Here is an 18815-nt window from a genome sequence, read left to right as displayed (position 1 = left end):
GATCTATCTATAGTATCTATCTATAGTATATAGTAATTGATAAAATAAACTTCAAAGAAAGCAGCTTTTTCTCCATGTTGGGTTTGATAAGGAAGTATATGAAATGGCCCCTTGTGTTTTCTCCATGTTGACTAATCCCTGTATATTTACACAGAAATTTGATTTGGTTAGGTATCTGCGAGTCGAACCCTCCGCCATTAGTCGACCCAGCTGAAGTCCTTTGTGCAATCTCATCGGACCGCATATGAATCGCTCTCCAAGGACCTGCACTTGCCGCAGCCGAAGATGCCAATCCATTGTGTTTGCGCCTTTTAGCATGTCCATGGCAATTTGTTTCCATTTTGGTTGCCTTATCGCCTTATGGCCATCGCCAAATTGTTTTTCCAGCCTCGCAGTGCATTAGCATTCGGGCAAGGGAGTCAGGGCATCGATGTCGTCATTGATCCGCCGATAGCCATCGAAACGCAGCCACCCCGTCCGCTAATGATGCCAGTCCCATCCGTGCCAGGTTTCATCCTCATCCTCATCCCTCGAGGAGAGGCGAGTGAGTCCCAGAAATTGAATGCAGCTTAGCTGGCTCACCCGCTGCGTATTTGCGCCTTTGCAGCACAACAGGACAAGAGAATCCAGGACCCATGCCGGTCTATAATAATGATTATTGCAAAGATAAATCCCGACACCTCCAACAAAGCTGCTCAAATGACAAACGCCGGCTTAGTTGTGGAAAAACTGGCGAATTCCTACTTATAACCCCAATAACTAACAATGAGTGAATCTTTTACCAGCAGCAAATATGCCTAGTTAACTTAAACATAGTTGAATGCTCAGGATTTGGTTTAATTTTTAATCTTTTAGTTTAAAGTAGAGCTCAGTGAATGATTATTCAAATAATATGATATGATTTGATTTGGATCCAAATGGTTTTTAAGAGTTATCCTGTTTTCTCACTTTTCGATTTATGTTGCATTAGGCAAACCTTCGTCTGTTTTTAAAACTTTAAAGCCTTAAGATCTAAGATTTTTCAATATGACAGCTCTATTAACGGATAAGACTGTCTTATTGTAATCTTCAGTTGAGATTGCGAATTCCTCGCCTGCTTTGCAGCATCTTTACCACCTTTTCACCCCTTTCTCGTAACGGAAAACGTCAGTCAGTCAGTTGTTACCCAGTTAGGCAGTAAAGCAGTAAAGCATTTCCCTCGACTCTTGCCGGTTCGGTTCATTCAACTAAATAATTTGAGTGGCATTCATGCAGGTCCACTGGCTCACAGCTCATGTTTCAGGATTCCCCGTTTGGTCCTGACTGCTGCTGTTGGTACATTCGTTTTGTAATTGTGTGGCAGGTGACGGCAATCTTCCATTGTTCGAGTTCCGAAGGCCGAGCCGGGAGTTCGAGTTCGGTTTCTACTTGAACTCACCCCATGTCGAATTGTAAGGGCGAAAAGTGCCCCCTACGATAAGAACAAGCTGCAGTGCACACACACAAAGCCATTCGTTTTATGTGCCCTGCAATATACAATATTTATTTGAATTTAAGTCCATTGTTTGGGATCTGAAATCCGCACACAGCGGCGGTACTGATTCCAGGGTTGTTTGCTTTGGCTACTATTTTTGACTTTGTCCTGAAGTTCGTCCATTCTTCCCACTCGCAAAACAATTTTCCGGCTCGTTTTGATCGTCAACTTTATTTGCAAAAATAAATCTTTATGGCTTTACATCGAAATTCAATCTTATCACCTTAAAGTTCTGGCCCTGACTAGCTCGCTTTCCTTGCATTGCAATAACTGATATAGAATCTGGCATAACCTACATACTTAATCGATTGTACAGTTAATTATGGCTAATACCTGGTTCATTTCAAGGATCCTTATAGATAGGTCTTAAGTCTAGAATGGCAAGGTACGTATCGCTTACACTAAATGGACAACCGATTTGTACTATATAGTCAAGAAGAATACGAATATGTTGAGAAGAAGAGTGCTTTTTGAAAAATTGATTATTCTAAGCACTTTTGATTCAAATATTCACCAGGGATCCACAAGAAAAAAGCCAATGAATGCAAATATTATGGGAATTCATAAGAAATAATAAGGAGTTAGTGAAGCTTTACCTGGGATGTTTAGCTTTATATTGGTTAATCTATTGAGGATCCCTCTATAACATGAAACTAATTGAGTTCAAAGATTATAGCAAGCATGAAATATGAAATTTTCATAGATATTTCATTTCCAAACTTGAGGATAATCTCAGCAGTCAATTAGGTGCCTCGCTTATTACCAATATCAACGGATTGCAGGAAAGTTGAGAAAAATGAGGAAGGGAAACCCGGAGATTGAACCCATAAGTTACTTTAGTTTTGTTTTTAAAGTAAGTCAAGGGCAAATCGCTTCGTGGGATTCCCCTTGATCAGTTTCCTGCAATTCCCGGCAATCTTTCAGTATATCACGCTGAACACCCTAAGATCGTAGTTTGGCCCCCAAAACTGTGCTACACCTGCGGGGCGAAGTGTTTGTAGCTGTGTGGATGTGCAACGGGATGCACGTGTGCCGGATCCTCCGGATAGTCCTTCCATGGCGGTGTTTGCGAGTAGAAACTGCTCTGCTGGTGAATCCCAGAATCCAAGTTTGTAGGATGAAGATTGGCAGCTGCATCGAAGGATCCCCTGAACAGATCGTATTTCTCCTGCGAAAACTGCTGCGGGCTGGACTCCTGCTGGGGATTAGGCTGCAGATGGTGAGGTTGATGTGGCTGCTGCTGCTGTTGGTGGTAAAACCGCATGCTGCCTGTAAAGTCGAATCCTGGTGGCTGCTGCGGATAGTCCATGCCGTGCTGAAAGCCACCCATTGCCGGCGGCTGCTCCGCGTGCGATGCTGGAGCAGTCTGGTGCTGTGCAAGAGGCGCCATTCCCTGACCATAGGGGAACATTCGTCCGAACATGGGATACGGCTGTGGATTTACGAAAAGAGCATCGAAGAGCTCCTTGGTGATCCTCTCACCACTCAGCGTGAAGTTCTGCAGCTTCTCCAAATCCAGGTTGATTGAACCTCCGCTTTCCAGCACCTGCTCCAGGGCAAAGATGTAGTTGTGCGCAAATCGCAGGATCTCGATCTTCGTCAGCTTCGTCTCCTCGGGAAGCGAGGGCAAAGTGACGCGTAGTTTCTCCAGGGCATCATTCAAGTTATGCATGCGATTCCGCTCCCGGTCATTGGCCTTCATGCGGCGGAATCGCTTGATCTTCACCACTTGGGTTGGACTGCGCGAGCGAGTTACTCTGTTCTTGCCGACGGCATATTTGCGTTTCGGTCGCGGCGCATCGGGATCCTCTGGCGACTTCACCGGCGTACTGGTCAATGGCGGATCGAAGACGCCATTCGTGGCCCGACTGTTCAGATGTTCCACCAGCGTCCTGCCGCTCCGAGTGCTGTGATTGCTGCTCGTATCGAGCAATCCGACGAAGCCTGCCGGCGGTGAGCTGAGCGGTACGGTGTCCCAGGTTCCGCCGGAGTACGGTTGCGGGATCGCCGTAGTCGGCGGAGTGCCGAAGTCCAAGCGGCGTCGTGAGCTCAACTGGGCCTCCGTCTCGAAGCTCTTCTCGTAGCCACTGTCGAAGGAGGCGTCGTCGTCGTCCTCGTCGAACTCGAAGGACTGTGAGACAGCGCTGTAGGCATTATAGCAGGCGGCCATGATCTCGTATCTTTATCTCGGTGTGTATATCCTTTAGCACATTTTCGATTTACGATTTCCGCTTTGAGAGAGTTGTTTCTTCGCGTCTCGCGTGCCCGCACCAACTAAAAGCTGGCGAGGAGTGCGCACCGGTTTTATGTGCCCGGCCAGCCATTAAGCCCGCTGCTTTGGGTCCGGACTAACAGGCATCAACCCTCGGCGCATTGTCGTCGGTCGTGGCGGCGCCATAGCGCAGAGTAGAGAGCACAGAACCCCGACACAAATCCCAACAGATATGCGCTGTGATTACCGCCCGGGGGTGGCTTTTGCCCACTCACACACCAACGTCGTATAGCTGGAACTCCCGGCAGCGGGGTGAACTTCCTGGAGATGGAGATTCGTTCTGCGGGCCGCCGCTACCAGTCAAAATACGAGCATTTTTCACGCTCCGCTGCGAGCGGTGCACTCTAAGCCAATCGGAAGGATGTCTGCGTCCGAGGATCAGCGGTGTCGCCAACGGCATCATCAAAGCTCGTCTCTATAGTCATACCCTGCCTCTAGGGGTATTTAAATACAATGTGTTTACTGCACATTTTTAACTTAATAATATTTATATTAATGAATGAGTTTTATTGTTGCTCCATTTTAGTTATGCCTTTATTATAATTAAATTAAAAGAAGAAATATTATCTATTTTGTAAAAAACCCTCACCTTAATGATAAGTAAAAAAATGTTTAAAATTAAGGAAATGCTTTTGTTGAATATGATATCTTTGGATCATTGCGACTTTGCTATGTTTTTGGAGTAGGTATCATTTTCAGACGAGATTTAATCCATTACCGTACTAGGTATCCTTATCCTTACCTACATCTATAGAGTATGTATGAGTGCTAAATAAATTGTTACTTTATTTTATCGCAACATCGAACTAATGCGATTGCAATTGAAACGATTCAATTACCATCAACTCTTTTGCCTTTCGCAACTAAACCGCAATAATCTTTTAGGGCTTACGACTGTCGCTAAACGGGTTAGTGGCACGTGGCCAGGATGCCGCCTCCACTTACCAAAAGCAACATGTGTATTCAACGGAAAGTACTCACTCCCACAGGACTCCATCCTCCTGATAGAAGGCCCAAAACCCAGGCGTTGGCACGTGCCGCGGTCTTAACGGCTGCTCAAGTGGCCAAGTGTGCCGATTTGGGATTCCTATCTGCGGCAATCCTGTTGAAGGAGTATCGGAGTTGCAATTTCAAGTGGACGACGGGTGCCACGTGCGGATTTGTTATGATATGCGGCAATTGCCGCAAATTACCAGCACGAGTGAGAACTTGAGTGTCGAGGGGGCTAATTTAGTAATATGCCACATTTCAAGCAGCTTATGAAGCCGCTCGTTTCCTAATGGATATAAATTGAGTGCTTTTGTTGGGAAAAATATAGACCTTGCTTAAGTAATTGTGACACCATTTTTTCTTTAATATTTATAATAAACTTCATATTTTCGGTTGTATGATTTTGTGTAAGGTAGCTAAACGATTAGTTATGAAACATGTACTATGTAGAGCTGATGTTTAATTAATTTCCTTATAGATTTATATAAATAAACAAATGCTTAAGGGCATACTTATTTATTTTTTAATAATTTTTCTTGTAAGATCAGTACAATGAGTGTTTCCGTAAGTTATATTGAGTAAGTATATTTATGGTAGTTTGTATCAATATCTTTATAAGAGCTAAGTACTACTAACAACTTCTTTTACATGAGAATAATATCCCTGTCCGGCTTTTCCTCTCTAAATCACTTAGTTTTTGATATACATATATATGAGCTGAATGAAGCTAGGTTCGGAAAAATCGAATTTTTGAAATTTAAAAGCTGGAATTTTTTTTGCCCATGTCTGCCCACTAATTAGTTTTTTTTGCCCACGTCCTGGATTTTCGAAAAATGCATATCTCAAAAACTGGACGTGGGCAAAAAATACTGATTGGTGGGCAAACATGGGCAAAAAACTGGCACACGATTCCAGCTTTTAAATTTCAAAAATTCGGTTTTTCCGAACCCAGCTTCTTTGAGCTATATATATGCCACTTAAATTCAGACCAGCAGCCACGTGTCGCCGTCGTCGTCATCCGTATTACAAAGCTCCTCCGACGCGTGTAGCTAATTTGGTTTTTTTTTTAAAACCACAATGCACATCAATTAGGCAGTTAATTGAAGTGCGGATGTGTTTGCTTTTTCCATTGAGTGTTGGCCTGGACTCGATGAGAGTTCTTTTTTAAAGGCCCTCAGGCGGCGTCACAGACCAAATAAAAACCGAAATACGAAGCCGGAGCCGGAAACTTGGTCAAACAGATGTACACGTAAATAATTTCATCAAAATCCTGGCGTTTTGGAAGCCAAAGCAAATACGAAGTGTGCCCCAGGCTAATTGCATTCTAACAAGCGAGACGAATTCGATTTTCCCAGCTATACTTCATCTTCCTTGCTCCCTTCCTCTGCTGCGCAACCTCCGAACATCCCTTCGCCAGCATTCGTTCCGGGCACGTAGAACATCGCCTCCGGCTCGGTAGCAGGCTCGACTTGTCAACAGCGTGTTAGAACGGAATGATGGCCTCCTCGTAAAGCGGATCCATATCCATTGCATGTGTAAAGTTATTCATCGGGTGGTTAGCGGCTGGAATTGGTGAGTTGGACGAAAGAGAGTCCGAGGACAGCTCGATCACATCTGGCTGAAACGAAGGCGATCGTCGCAAATTTGGTTGTGTTCTACACTTGGGTCCACTGCGTTCACGACCACGCCCGCGTCTTCTAATCGCAGAAACAGGCCGAGGCACCTCCTCGAGATCTGTCGAGGAATCGGATGTAATGTGCTTGAAGATCGGATTGTTTATCATGCGCGGCGATGGCGTGGACGATTCCGAAGGTGCTGGCGAGTCCGATGTGATGTGCACAAACTTCTTAAAGCGGCGCCTACCATATTGGCGCTCATTGTAGCTGTTTGAAGATGCATTGCTGTCCTCGGTGTGGGAGCGGCTCTGGCCGTTCAGACTCGCTGTGAGCCTTCTTTGGCTGCGACGTGTCTGGTCGTGATATAAATTTGCCAGATTAGTTCGCTTAACACGAACTCTTACTCTCCTGAGTTTTTCTATGTCTTGTGGTGTCAGCCCAGTTAAGCACACCTGAGAAGAACGCGTCAGGCATTCGTTGATTTGACGATTTGTCTCCATTTCCTTGGTATCGCTTGCAGGAGATCTGGAATTGAATTCGTTGTTCACTGTGCTAAATTTTAAGCGCTTGTTTCTCGGGTTCTCATCACTGCCATCCCACAGAAGGGTCTCCTCCGCGGTGTCGGTTTCTGTCCCGGTTTCTGATGGCGTTGACATTTCATTAGGCAGCTGAGAATTTTCTAAGTGCTGCATGTGGATAAGCTTATCTTTTTGTTTTCTAGTATTCGGCAGATCTCGTTGCGGTTGTCTAGTTCCTTTTGGCTTTTCGACCGCCTGTCTTGCTTCCAGTTCCTCTACTTTGAACGGTCTATTTGGGAGGACCTGTTTAAGATCACTAGTCTTTAAGGCATCTCCCAGTGGCTGCTGGGTCTGTTCTCCAGTTCTTACGGGCTCCTTGGTCAAAAACTTAAACTCCGGAGTCTTCTGTGGCACTTTTGTAGATTCTAGGCTCCCATGGATCAAATGCGTCTTGGTTCCACCAGTGGGCTGCAACACTTCTGGGTCCGTGGTTAAATCAGACTTTGTGGTCGGCGAAGGTGTTAGCTCATTACTTACAGCGGTAGAACCTTCGCTGACCTCCTCCTCATTGAAGTCGTGGGTAGCCATCGTGGAAGTTTCGGAGTTTACGCTTTCAGTTTCCGATCCCGTGCGAACGATTTTTCGAACAAGCTGGGGACATGGCTGCACGGGTGCTTTTGCAGCTTTGGCCATTTTGAGGGCCTTCAAGATTTTGAATTTGTTTATGATCGAGGCGCACTCTATCATGCTGCTGCTGTCGCCTACCACATTCTGCAGCTCTTCCTTCTTGAAACTCCATATGTCGGCAATCGGCTTAAAACCGACGGTTTCATTAGTAAATTTGGGTCGTGACTCCAAAAGTTCGCTAATCGTACGCTTTTGGACACGTGCGGAGGTTTCTTGTAGACACACTTGTTTTGGAGGCTGGACTGCGATTTTTGGCTGCTGCTCGACGACGGGCTGTGTATGAAATTGGTGATTTGATGTCTCTGGAGAGCTCGATCGTCGCCCACCGCGCACACTTCGATCCATGTCAGACAACATGGCATTGGCTACCATGGCTGCGGCCCTAACCCGAGTCCGTCGGCCATTTCCCGTGTAGTAGGGCTCCGAATCGCTTGAGGCAGCCTCCTCCTCGTCTTCCGAAAACACTACTGTGGGATTTTAAATTTAAATTATTAGTATGACTGAAACTGATATTTATGAAAGCAAGTGGCTCAAAAGAAAAAGATTTCGTTGCTAACCTTCGTCCCAAAATTTGCGTTTTGCGGGTCGCCGCTTTTTCTGCTCCTTGGCTTTCTCTGCTTCATCATCCACTGCTGGCGTTGGTTCAGCTTCTTCCTCAGTCTCTGGGAGATTAGCAGCATTTTCGTAGCCCTCTTCTATGGTCCCATAGTCCAACTGCGGGCGATCCCTGTATTTGGCATAGTCGATCTTGAGGTACTTCAAATTGTCGCCTGCCTCGGCCATGTTGAGAGACACAAATTTTCTCTTCAGGTCCGGGCTTTTGAGTAGGGCATGGCAACGCTCGTGCAGCGTGTGCCAATCGAGAGCCCATGAGTATCGTTTATTCCGTGGTTGGAAGACCACGGTCAGCAGGTCCTGGATCATGCTGCGGGGAAGCCGCAACGCCTGCAGCGACTTGTGTATAGAATCGTAGTCGGCCACTGGATCGAAATGGTTCGTTATTTTCACAATCTCGTCCACATCGATGGTGGAGCTCAGCAGTTCGTACTTGACGTTCTGTGGCGTCGTAGCAGGAAGCAAGTCATCCTCCTGTCGCTTTTTCTTGATCCGCGAACAGCGCCTCACTTCGTTATAATTAGATGATGTGGGGTGGAGGTAGAAAGCAGTCAGCCAAAATTCTGCCTCCATAAACCCATGTTCGGAGAATACCTTGGCGAGGTCAGCATAGTTTTCCGACATCTTTTCTTCCAAATTAAGCATAAAATCAACTGTTAATCCGGGATGATATTTCCATATTTCAATTGCATTCAACTGTTGCCCAATGATCTTCAGCAGCAGGGCAATCTTAGCAAATTTCCAGCCTGAAAAATTCTACAAGAAAGCACTGTGTTTAGCAAAGGAATTGTTTTTCTTAGTTCTTATCGCTTACCCGTTCTGCCAGCAGTTTGTACACAAAGCTCAAAACTTCCTCATTGTTTGGTACATTTTGAAACACTGGATCTATTTGTCTATCCTGTTCTTCGTCCACCTCAGGTTGAATCATTTCGTCTTCATCACAGTTCTTGTAGTCGCCTAAGTTGCTGGCTCGGTTTCCCTTGCATATCTGCTGCTGGTAGTTGAGATTTAGCTCTACAACATGTGGTTGAAAGTGGCTGTTTCTCTGGTTTTCCTTCTTCTTGAGCTCCCCTAGAAGGAAGCGCTCGCTGCTCTCCCGCTCCTCTACATAGCGATACATTAGCTCTTTGAACTGTGGCAGGTGCTCCAGAAAATCGTGTTCGTTGAGCGCCTGAAGCTCCATCAAGAGATTCCCCAGCACATAGCTGGCGTAGACCTCCAGTATGACGGCAAATGAAGTGACCAGACTGAATTTGAATTTCCTAAACCCAATTTGCTCAAAGAACCCATTTTTCCCGAGTTGAAGACGCACGCAAACCTGGGCAATAAGTCGAGCTGGCGTAAAGTTAATGTCATATAAGATCGAAGCTTCCTGCATGATCTGGGTATAGAACCGTATGTTGTACATCTAAGGAGTGGTTTTATGATTACATTATGTTTGATATGTTATATCATGTAAGTTTTCCTTACCAAATTATCTATCACAAAGCCTCGATTTTCATCTCTTACAAAAACAGTCAAGAGGTATAGATGACCGATTAGTGTAACTGAGTTTTTATCCCCTTCAAAGGACACAAATGGATCATTTTCGTGTGCTTTCACCCAAGCAGCCAGCATCCGAAGCGCCAGCTGTTTCACGGCCTCAAAGTTGCCGGCATTAAAGAGTTGTATTAGCCGCAGCAGGGCCAGAGATATCCCTTCCTGTATCAGAAAAGCAACTTCTAAAAAATTGACTATGATTAGATAAATCCTTGTGGAAAAATAGTAATTGCTTACCTTCTTCTGATGCCGCAGGAACTGGGTGCTCGATGGCGGTGTGTTTGTTCAGCTTCAGGTTAAGGAATAGCTGCTGCAGATAGGGCAGGCTCCAGGGCTTTGTCTGGAACTGCAGAACGTACGACCAGTTGAAATTGGCAAGGTCAGCAATCTGGTAGAACGCCGGCACCGCCTTGGTGAGGCTGTAGAGCAACAGTTGCTTGAGACCTTCGGAGCAGGTCTTCCACTCCTGGCTAAACCAAATCAGCAGCGAGTGGTGGGCCAAAACCCGCACCATGTGACGCAGCGTTGGAGCCTTTAAAGACTCGGAGTCCCTGGTGGGCAGGTGGCACACCTCCCATCCGTAGATTAACTGCGACAACCGGTCATTGCCCATTAGCTCAAACACATCCACATCGCTGTGCGCATTGCAGAATACAAACATTTTCTGTAGATCAAGATTAAAGCCATGAAAACAGGGACATCAGGATATATGTTCGAAGCTAGTCCTTACCGCCGAGAACTCGTCGTACTCCAGTTTCTCCGCACAATCCAGGAACTTTTGTGCATCGTGCACATCCTGAGAAAATATTAGATCCATTCTGCAGTACCTAATTCATGACAATTCTGCGAAAAGTCGATTTGTTTTTCAGCCGGCTTGTATTTAGTTTTATTTAGCTTGCAACAGCTGACCCCGATTACTGTAAATGGATGGTATTAAACATAGTGGCAGCGCTGTCTCGAGGTTCATGTACTCGCTCGCGAGACTAGCTGTAATTGCTGAATGGGGAAGGTGCACTCGCTATGGCCATTGTTGCCAACTTAAATTTTTGGCGCAGGCAAAAGTAATTTATTTAAAAAAAAAATACAGCAAGAATATATGCACTTTGTAAATGCGATACAGTATAGACATTTTTTAACAGTATATATATATAAAACAATATATTATATAAATAATAAAAAATATATATATTATTATTTTACTATTTTATATCAACATATTTTTTAATGTAAAGTAAATTATAGCGTAGTAAGTTTGCAGTTTCTTTGCATTTATAAATATAGAAATTGTACTGAGGCTATGATAGGGAAAGGAAACCAACTTCCTTGTATTAAACTTGGCTTTAGCCTCTTTTAACAGACCTCGAATTCCTGAGGCAGAACGAAATTTCTGGAAACTGTTCGTCAGAAAAACACGACGAAAACTTTGCAGACGAAAACCCGCGGATTTTTCATATGCTATATGCTTGTTTGACTACCAACAAAAACTGAACACTTGTGTCGTTTGTAAAATAGTACAAACCCAATTAGGAAATTGACTTAAAAAAAAGTAATAAAAGTAATAAAAAAAAAAATAAGTAATAAAACAGCAGACAATTTAAAAGCTGAGACCACTTAAGAATGCATGTGCGACGAGCACATTTGTGGGCACTGATAAAACATAACCTAGAATACTGCGGAAAAAGCAATTGTTCAGAAGACAAACCACTTTTATCATTAATTGCGACATCTGATATGCCAGTAGCGAATTTTTGAAGGAATTCGAAGCAGCAGCATGGGAACTACGAACACCATGATGCGACCACGAGGATGGCAATTCGCAACCGGACTGGAGCAGCAACAACTCGAAAAGAATTTCGCAAATTTTACTGGGTCGTATCTATAAACTGCAAATGTGTCAATATTGAACTGATACCTTAGGCAATTGGTTAAACATTAAGTGCAATCGAAATTATTGACTACAATACCGGATTGACAATTGATTTTATATTTAAATTGGAACTGCTGAACGAACTGAATATCGAAGAGAATGAAACGCAACTAACCAATTTTCTTATTGACGTGACGCGATAATTATTAAAATGACAGGCAATTAACATTTAAGCCTTTCGATATACAGTCATGATAAGAACATAATGATATCTTAAGGTGGCACATTGAAATCTTTCAAAATTACCATCACTTAATATGGAGAAAAATAATTGTTATAATGATACATTTTTAAAGGTAATTTGGCCTGACTTATAAAACATGAAAGATAAATTCACATGTGATATTAGAAATATGGCTTGCTAAGAAATTGAAAACCAATAAGTACTCCAATACACCCACTATTCCAATGCAGTGATTTCTTGCGCGGATATAAGAGTTCTGGAGGACGTTTGCCTTGACCCCAGGACATTGTGTTCCCCATGTCTTGCGAATGTCCTTGCTGCCCCGGCCCTTTGTTGTCCAGATGGCATATGCAAAGTGCAAACAAATTATTATTAGCTGCCAACAGCGCCAGCTACATCATCTTCACAATGGAAGCACCGAGGGATTCCCACACAAATGTGGCGTCCACGAGAACGGAAAAGGCGTTTGGTCAGGGCGGGGCTTCGCTGCATTCTCCCATTGTGCGGCCAAAGTTGCGCCTTTAAGGCGAACCCATTTAATTCACTTTGTCACCATGCAAATGAAACATTAGTGGTGACGTATCCAAATGGATCGCTCAAAGGTCTCCGTCGGATGGCTGCAATTAGGCCAGACACGTAAATGGAAATGATTTACAATCGTTTGGGCTTCTGTTGCTTCTGATGCTCCTGCTGCAATTCACTTACCATCAAGTGCACTGAGAAAAATCCCTTTCAGCTTGGAAGTATATATTAAAAGTAAATATATTACTATAATAACAGTTATTTATTGTTTAATTTTATTTGAAACCAACATCCAATCTTCATGTATTACCCCCTTTTCTACCGTAGAATTAATACTTTTTCATATCTAAATAAAACCATTCCAACATTTATAAATATTTGATTTTCTCGCTAAAGAGCGTCATAATCGATCAAGTTTTTTGTTAGTGCTGTGGAGGAACGGACACATGTAGCTGTCATCGGCGTTGAGAGTCGGCAGCGATTTATCAGTGGCCAAATCAATTAGTAACTACGTAGCTTATCTCCTGGATGGACGAACTCTGCAGCGCTCCAAGGGTGCGGGTGCGGGTGCGGGTGCGGGTGCGGGTGGGGTCCCATGGCCCATTCATTATACGCACCGGCAGAGGAGTGTCATAAATATTCCCATCATCGTTTATTCGGCGTCCCATCAAATGGCCACAAATGAAAACCTGTTGATGTGCTCGCATAGAAAGCGATACGCTGCAACACACACAACACAACACGACACACACTCCCACTTGACATCTTTGGGGCGTCACTTGTAATTGAAGAAGCTCTTTTTATCCTTCGTTTTTTAGCAACAAAACGGAGGAGGCGCTGTGTCGCCATAAATATTCATGAAGCACTAAAAGGGTTCTCCTCCGGATCCTAAGCATCCTGCTGTGGAGTCGCATTCAGGATGGAGCTGTGGGCATAGGTACATCGGTGGTTGGTAAGTGGCGGGAATCGTATTTGTGTTTGGTCAATTGCCACCCGGTGACAAAGAAATGCAATATGCAATATGCTGTCGTCAGTCGTTCCATTTGCTTCATTGTAAGTGTGCGGAGTGTTTAATTTTAAATGCCCCAAGGAGTGCGTGTACCTGAATTTGAATGAGTCCAAGGCTCGGCTTCCCCAGGGGATCGAGAATGGTCTCCGCCGGTCGGATGGTGGGAGTCAGAGCAAACAATCGCGCATGTGTGCCCTAAACTCGAGGCTTCTCCTCACTCACCCACACGCACACGCACACACACATTACGCTCGCTTACACTTACACTTATACTAACACGTACCCCGCTAAGTAGGCAACACACTTTTCGGCCACTTCCGTTGCACAAACGACAGGCGACAAGCGGATATCCATATCCCCCTGCCATTGTGTGCGTGCGCAGCCGGCATTCCTGTCCACACACACACACTCACCCACCTAAACGAAGCACCCTTCGTGGACACATGGATGGCCGCTCGGGCGGCGATTCGCCTCCGTTTTGATTTATAAGCGACCGCCGCGCCGGGCTGCGTATCATTAGCAGTTGATCAACAGGTTTGCGCACAGCCAACAGCCAGGACAGGACTTCCAGCTCCCACGCTCCTCGAAATCTGTTTCACACCGGTCAAGTGAGAGCGCTAATTTAATTGCACTCGCGCCCGTAAACTCACTTAAAAACGCTATTTCATGACGGAAAAAATTCTATAAAAGAGTGCACAGCAAACCCGAAATAAAATTGTAAAACCCTGGCCGCAGTTTCCGCTGGCCTCAATAATAATTCGTACGCTAAAATCGCGAGGAGATATATAGTCAGGTAAGTGGTTCGTTCGATATTCAATATGCTCGTAACTCGATTTGAGGCTTTGAGGCCCCAGGAAATGAATTCAAAAGTGAATTCTTGTGGTTTATTTTCTAGTTGAAATTTAAATTTTTTATTGCGCGAATTTATTAAATAGTTTCCAAATCCAGTTCTAAACAATTTGGCTTTTAATTTATTTCGAAGAAGTGGTACACAAAGCAAGCCTTTTCAAAGATAAAGAAAAAGATCATTTTTAAAATAACAAATTAGTATCTGAGGAATAAATTCATTGAGGAATGTGCTTGAAATATTTATTAGTAAGATGAACTTACCTTTCTCTTGTGTTTGATTAAAGGTTAAATAAATTAGTAAATATGTGAACTTAAAGATTGCGATTGCTAAATTAATCCATCCATTTAATAAAATATTTGGTTTTGTCAATTAATGAAATCTGAAGAAGTTTGTATTTATATTTGAAACGGGAGTGAATGGCATAACGCCATTTTAATTTTTGTGAATTTATAAAAAATGTATAAAGGTCATTTATTTTTCCAAAAAATTTCCTTAGTTTCCTTTTTGTGAAAATTTTAATGTGTGCCCTTTTAACTATTCATTAAAAGCCGATGACGCGTTTATTTTCAATATTTGCGTCACATTTCGTTCGTTCACAAATTAAAATGTAAAAAGGTATCGAAAATTTAAAAATAGTCAGCTTCCTCGGATAAGTAGAAGACTCATCAGCGTAAATTTATTTGCGAAACATGGCCAAATTATGCAGAACTCCCTTGCCAAACAAACCCATTGGAAATTGAAGTGACAAAATACGGGAGTCCCACGGCTAACCTGCTTGAGACGAGCAGCATATTTACTCTTTTGCGGATATTTTGTTTATTTACGACTTTTCGTTAATGTCCATGTCCCCGGGAATAATTCGATTCACACTCAGCGGCAACAGGCGACGAGTTCTTGAGCAGAGTGTCGTGGGTGTCTTGGGCAGGAAACCTATTTAAACAAAATACTTATTGGCGAATGCCATCCTTTGGCAAATATTTGCGCCAGCTATTTATCGAGACATGCGAAAAATAGGCGAGCTGCCGAATTCGATTTGCAACGGGCTGTTTAATTTTGGCGCGAAAATTTGCTTGCCACTTGCCACACTTGAGGGAGTCGCCAATGGGGACGAAGGATATTCATGTGACACCACATGAATTATTCGGCAACAGGCTGGCAAATTAATAATGGAGCTGTGTAAGTCAACTACCAAATTCGAAGCAATGTCAGCCACAAGGGCCATAAATATTTTCAGTTAATTTCAATTACAAGTTGACCCGGCACGTTTGCCTGCCCCTTGACCCCCAAAACTCCTTCCAATCCTATCCTCGCTGCGGGTGGTGGGGGTGTGGTCATAAAATTCGATGCGTGCTCTATCATCGCGGTGGCTATATATTATAATTTGGAGCAAAGCCGCTAAAACTTTCATCTGGGCGGCGTCAATCAATCAACGACAAGCGCACAAATTAAGTCCGGGCTAAGACGGAAAAAAAGAGCCAACTCCGCACTCGGACAATCAGTCAGGAGTCGTTGGTCTTTGGCCAGGAGCTAGGGGACGCATCCGTATGCGGAGTGTGGTCGCATCCAGAAACCGGTTAGCCCAACGCCGACGCTTCTCAATTAGTCCGCCAATCCAAGCGGGCGGCCAGCAACATCATTTAATCAGGCGACCTTCCAGATAAGATACCATGTCCACGTTCTTCCTGCCCACAGTGGCTCCGATTTTAGTGGGCTTTGCATAGTTGATTCCCGGTTGATGACTTTCCATATTGGCGCCTACCAGCTGCTAGCCGACTCGCAATGACCATAAAATCGGACGGGGATTACGGCAAATGTAATAATTCCAATAGAAACGGGGCAGTTAAGGGATTAGATTTGTCCATTAGGGCTGGTTCTAGGCAAGTTTTGGGGTACTTCAACATATATTGAGAGCTCATCAGGAATATGTGCTAGCTTTTCGTATAGCCACGTTTAAAATCATTAAAAAAGGGATAATAGGAAAGCAAGAAATAATAGATTTATTAAGGATTTTTGAGGTACATTCCAAGCTTTATTTTTAGATCGATTTTTACTCATAAGGCACTTAGTGGCGGATATAATAATATCAGCTTCATTATGCATGTGGACTGCGAAAATACGCAATAACGAAATCATAATACGCCGACGTTTCCGCCTTCTTGGAGTGTCCTTAAAACAGGATGTGGCTTTGTTGACAGCTAATGCTAGAATGTATGCAAATCAATATGGTGGCGGTGCTCATGCGAACGCATAGGGAAAACTACTTTGGCAGGAAGTGCAAACAAGCGAGCGCGCTGCTCTTTCCATCCACATCCACAGCCACTGAGTTTTCCGTGAATTTTCCTCCGGCTTTTGTCTAGTCTGTCGAGTGGCCGCAAGTGCAATCGCAAGGCACTTAAGCCAGTGCGTAAACAGCACCATAATCTTGACTGCGGGGCAGCGTATCAACGTTTTAAGGCATCATTATCGACTGCGATTCTCCCTTCTCCGGTTGCCAATCATCTCCGCACATTGGCTTTCTGCCCCACGCCCCCCATTGTTTGGCCTACTGGCATTCCGAAGTCAGCCCAATGAAATGCCTACTCCTCAGTAGCCCCGCTGGTTGCTACCTCCGAAAGGACATTAATAGACCATAAATTGTAACTGTTATGCGCTGCTGCCTTTTAACGCAGCGGTCGGCAGACGGCAGGAGCTCAGTTATCCTGCCGAAGGTGGGCACCACCCAGTTCCTCCCACCCGGCGGCCCCCACCGCTTTCAATTAGAGAGGTTATTTAGCTAAATCGCTACGCTTGTTCCCGCTCGCTTGTTGTTCTTGCGCGTGTTCCAGTAATTCCGAGGCGCGGGCGGAAATGATTGCCGCAGGACTCTCCAGGACTTCCCGGGTCCCCCAGGGAGCAGTCGAGTGGCGTCGGCAGCGACTTAATTGAGCATTCCGCGAGTGCGGTTGTGCTTGCTCATCAGGATCGGTCTTTCGTCAGGCATTTATTCATTCATATTTACACCTTTGCACTGAGAGGAATTTCGTTAAAATTCCATTTTGAATTACAACTAACTTCCTTGTAATTGTTAGAGGTATAATAATTTACCTTTTTGTACCTTGATTTTAATTTAGTTTTTGTTTTGAGTTTCAAAATTGGTTTCAAGCAATATTTTAAAAGGTCCTTTTTCAGAAACTTATACTTTATTATTCAACTAATTAACATTTAAATCCAGCAAAGTCGCGGTCTTTATATTTTTAATTTTTATATCCACAGCTATGGCCCACAATAAAACGCGGAGAACTTACGGCTTTCTGATGGTGCTCCTCATTCTGGGCAGCGCTTGTGGAAATTTGGTAGCCAGTGGCAGTGCTGGCAGTCCACCCTCCAATGAACCAGGAGGCGGAGGCCTGTCCGAACAGGTGGTACTGGATCAACTTAGCGAGAGCGACCTGTACGGCAACAACAAGCGCGCCTGGCAATCGCTGCAGAGCTCGTGGGGCAAGCGGTCATCCAGCGGAGACGCCAGCGATCCGGACATCTACATGACCGGTCACTTTGTTCCGCTAGTAATCACGGATGGCACCAACACTATCGATTGGGACACCTTCGAAAGGCTGGCCAGTGGAAATGGACAATCCACACAGCAGCAGCAGCAACAGCCGCTCCAGCAGCAAGCGCAGTCTGGCGAGGATTTCGATGACCTTGCAGGCGAGTCGGATGTGGAGAAGCGGGCCTGGAAGAGCATGAACGTGGCCTGGGGAAAGAGGAGGCAGGCGCAGGGCTGGAACAAGTTCAGGGGCGCCTGGGGCAAGCGCGAACCCACCTGGAACAACCTGAAGGGCATGTGGGGCAAACGCGACCAGTGGCAGAAGCTCCACGGCGGCTGGGGCAAGCGCTCCCAGTTGCCCAGCAACTAATCTCGCAGAGAATTGTCGCAGCACAGGAAATCATAACCAGACTAACTAATCCACCTGTATCTAACCGTATATAGCATGTGTGTTTCCTCCGCGAAGGGGTTCTGTTCTTAGTGTCCATGTCGCACTAGGTTGTCCGGAGTTTCTCCCGGTCCCGTGCCACTGAAAGTCAATTCCGAAAATGTATGAAAGCGCTCGCCAGTCACCGGATACTGATGACCGGCGATCCAGATCGCCGCCTCGATCAGCCAGTATTATACGCATTACATACATATATGTCGGTATGTCTAGTCAACTATGTATCTACTCTAGCACCTAGTCTCCACGTATACAAGAGGAACTTTCGGAAGAATACCGCTTTAATTTAGAAACGTTAACTAAGTTAATGAATTGTGCATATATCTTTATACTTAAATATACATCAATACATACCAAATGGCAACTATCAATACGAAATACAAATACGTTGAAAGTATTCAAAATGAGTATCGATTTTATGGCTTGGTTGGGTTGGTTAATTAAAATTAAAATGATTTTATAATCTCAGACGGATGGACGAACTGAAGGACAATGCCATACCCTTTCATTCCACGGGCATACAACTAGGTACTATATATACATGTGTTTTAAGTTCATGGACTTTTAAAATTAAAAGCAGCAAGCGTGGATTTTATATCTAG

At 44.5% G+C, this 18815-nt stretch overlaps 3 protein-coding genes across 4 annotated transcripts; 1 reads left to right on the top strand and 2 right to left on the bottom strand.

Moving 5' to 3' along the window:
* Positions 1-1665: 1665 nt before the first annotated feature.
* LOC6606073 (basic helix-loop-helix neural transcription factor TAP) lies at positions 1666-3778 on the bottom strand. Its single transcript, XM_002030846.2, has one exon. The coding sequence runs from the start codon at positions 3681-3683 to the stop codon at positions 2487-2489; it is 1197 nt and encodes a 398-aa protein (XP_002030882.1). The 5' UTR covers positions 3684-3778; the 3' UTR covers positions 1666-2486.
* Positions 3779-5656: 1878 nt separating this feature from the next.
* LOC6606072 lies at positions 5657-10659 on the bottom strand. 2 transcript variants are annotated; one of them, XM_032718699.1, is made up of 7 exons: positions 10481-10659; positions 9988-10414; positions 9682-9932; positions 9026-9619; positions 8154-8967; positions 7447-8063; positions 7258-7388 (listed from the first exon to the last, which is right to left on the bottom strand). In XM_032718699.1, exons 1-7 carry the CDS (start codon positions 10565-10567, stop codon positions 7350-7352), a joined length of 2829 nt encoding a protein of 942 aa, XP_032574590.1. In that variant the 5' UTR covers positions 10568-10659; the 3' UTR covers positions 7258-7349. The 2 variants fall into 2 exon arrangements, with proteins under 2 accessions (XP_032574589.1, XP_032574590.1); XM_032718698.1 differs by having other exon boundaries at positions 5657-8063.
* A 3261-nt stretch (positions 10660-13920) lies between these two features.
* Positions 13921-18610, top strand: LOC6606071 (allatostatins MIP). The gene is made up of 2 exons (XM_002030844.2): positions 13921-14185; positions 17495-18610. The coding sequence occupies exon 2, from the start codon at positions 17497-17499 to the stop codon at positions 18136-18138; it is 642 nt and encodes a 213-aa protein (XP_002030880.1). The 5' UTR covers positions 13921-14185; positions 17495-17496; the 3' UTR covers positions 18139-18610.
* The last annotated feature ends 205 nt before the right edge of the window (positions 18611-18815 follow it).

This window comes from Drosophila sechellia, chromosome 3L (genome assembly GCF_004382195.2).
Source record: "Drosophila sechellia strain sech25 chromosome 3L, ASM438219v1, whole genome shotgun sequence".
Taxonomy (NCBI): Eukaryota; Metazoa; Arthropoda; class Insecta; order Diptera; family Drosophilidae; genus Drosophila; species Drosophila sechellia.
The sequence above is the reverse complement of the archived record's forward strand: the minus strand, read 5'-3'. Positions and strand labels throughout refer to the sequence as shown.

Excerpts from the sequence above, each read along its gene's own strand:
- LOC6606073 (XM_002030846.2), bottom strand. The coding sequence starts at position 3,683 with ATGGCCGCCTGCTATAATGCCTACAGCGCTGTCTCACAGTCCTTCGAG.
- LOC6606072 (XM_032718698.1), bottom strand. The coding sequence starts at position 10,567 with ATGGATCTAATATTTTCTCAGGATGTGCACGATGCACAAAAGTTCCTG. Across the intron at positions 10,415-10,480 it reads AGTACGACGAGTTCTCGGCG|AAAATGTTTGTATTCTGCAA; the intron begins GTAAGGACTAGC and ends CTTGATCTACAG. Across the intron at positions 8,968-9,025 it reads ACAAACTGCTGGCAGAACGG|AATTTTTCAGGCTGGAAATT; the intron begins GTAAGCGATAAG and ends GCTTTCTTGTAG.
- LOC6606071 (XM_002030844.2), top strand. The coding sequence starts at position 17,497 with ATGGCCCACAATAAAACGCGGAGAACTTACGGCTTTCTGATGGTGCTC.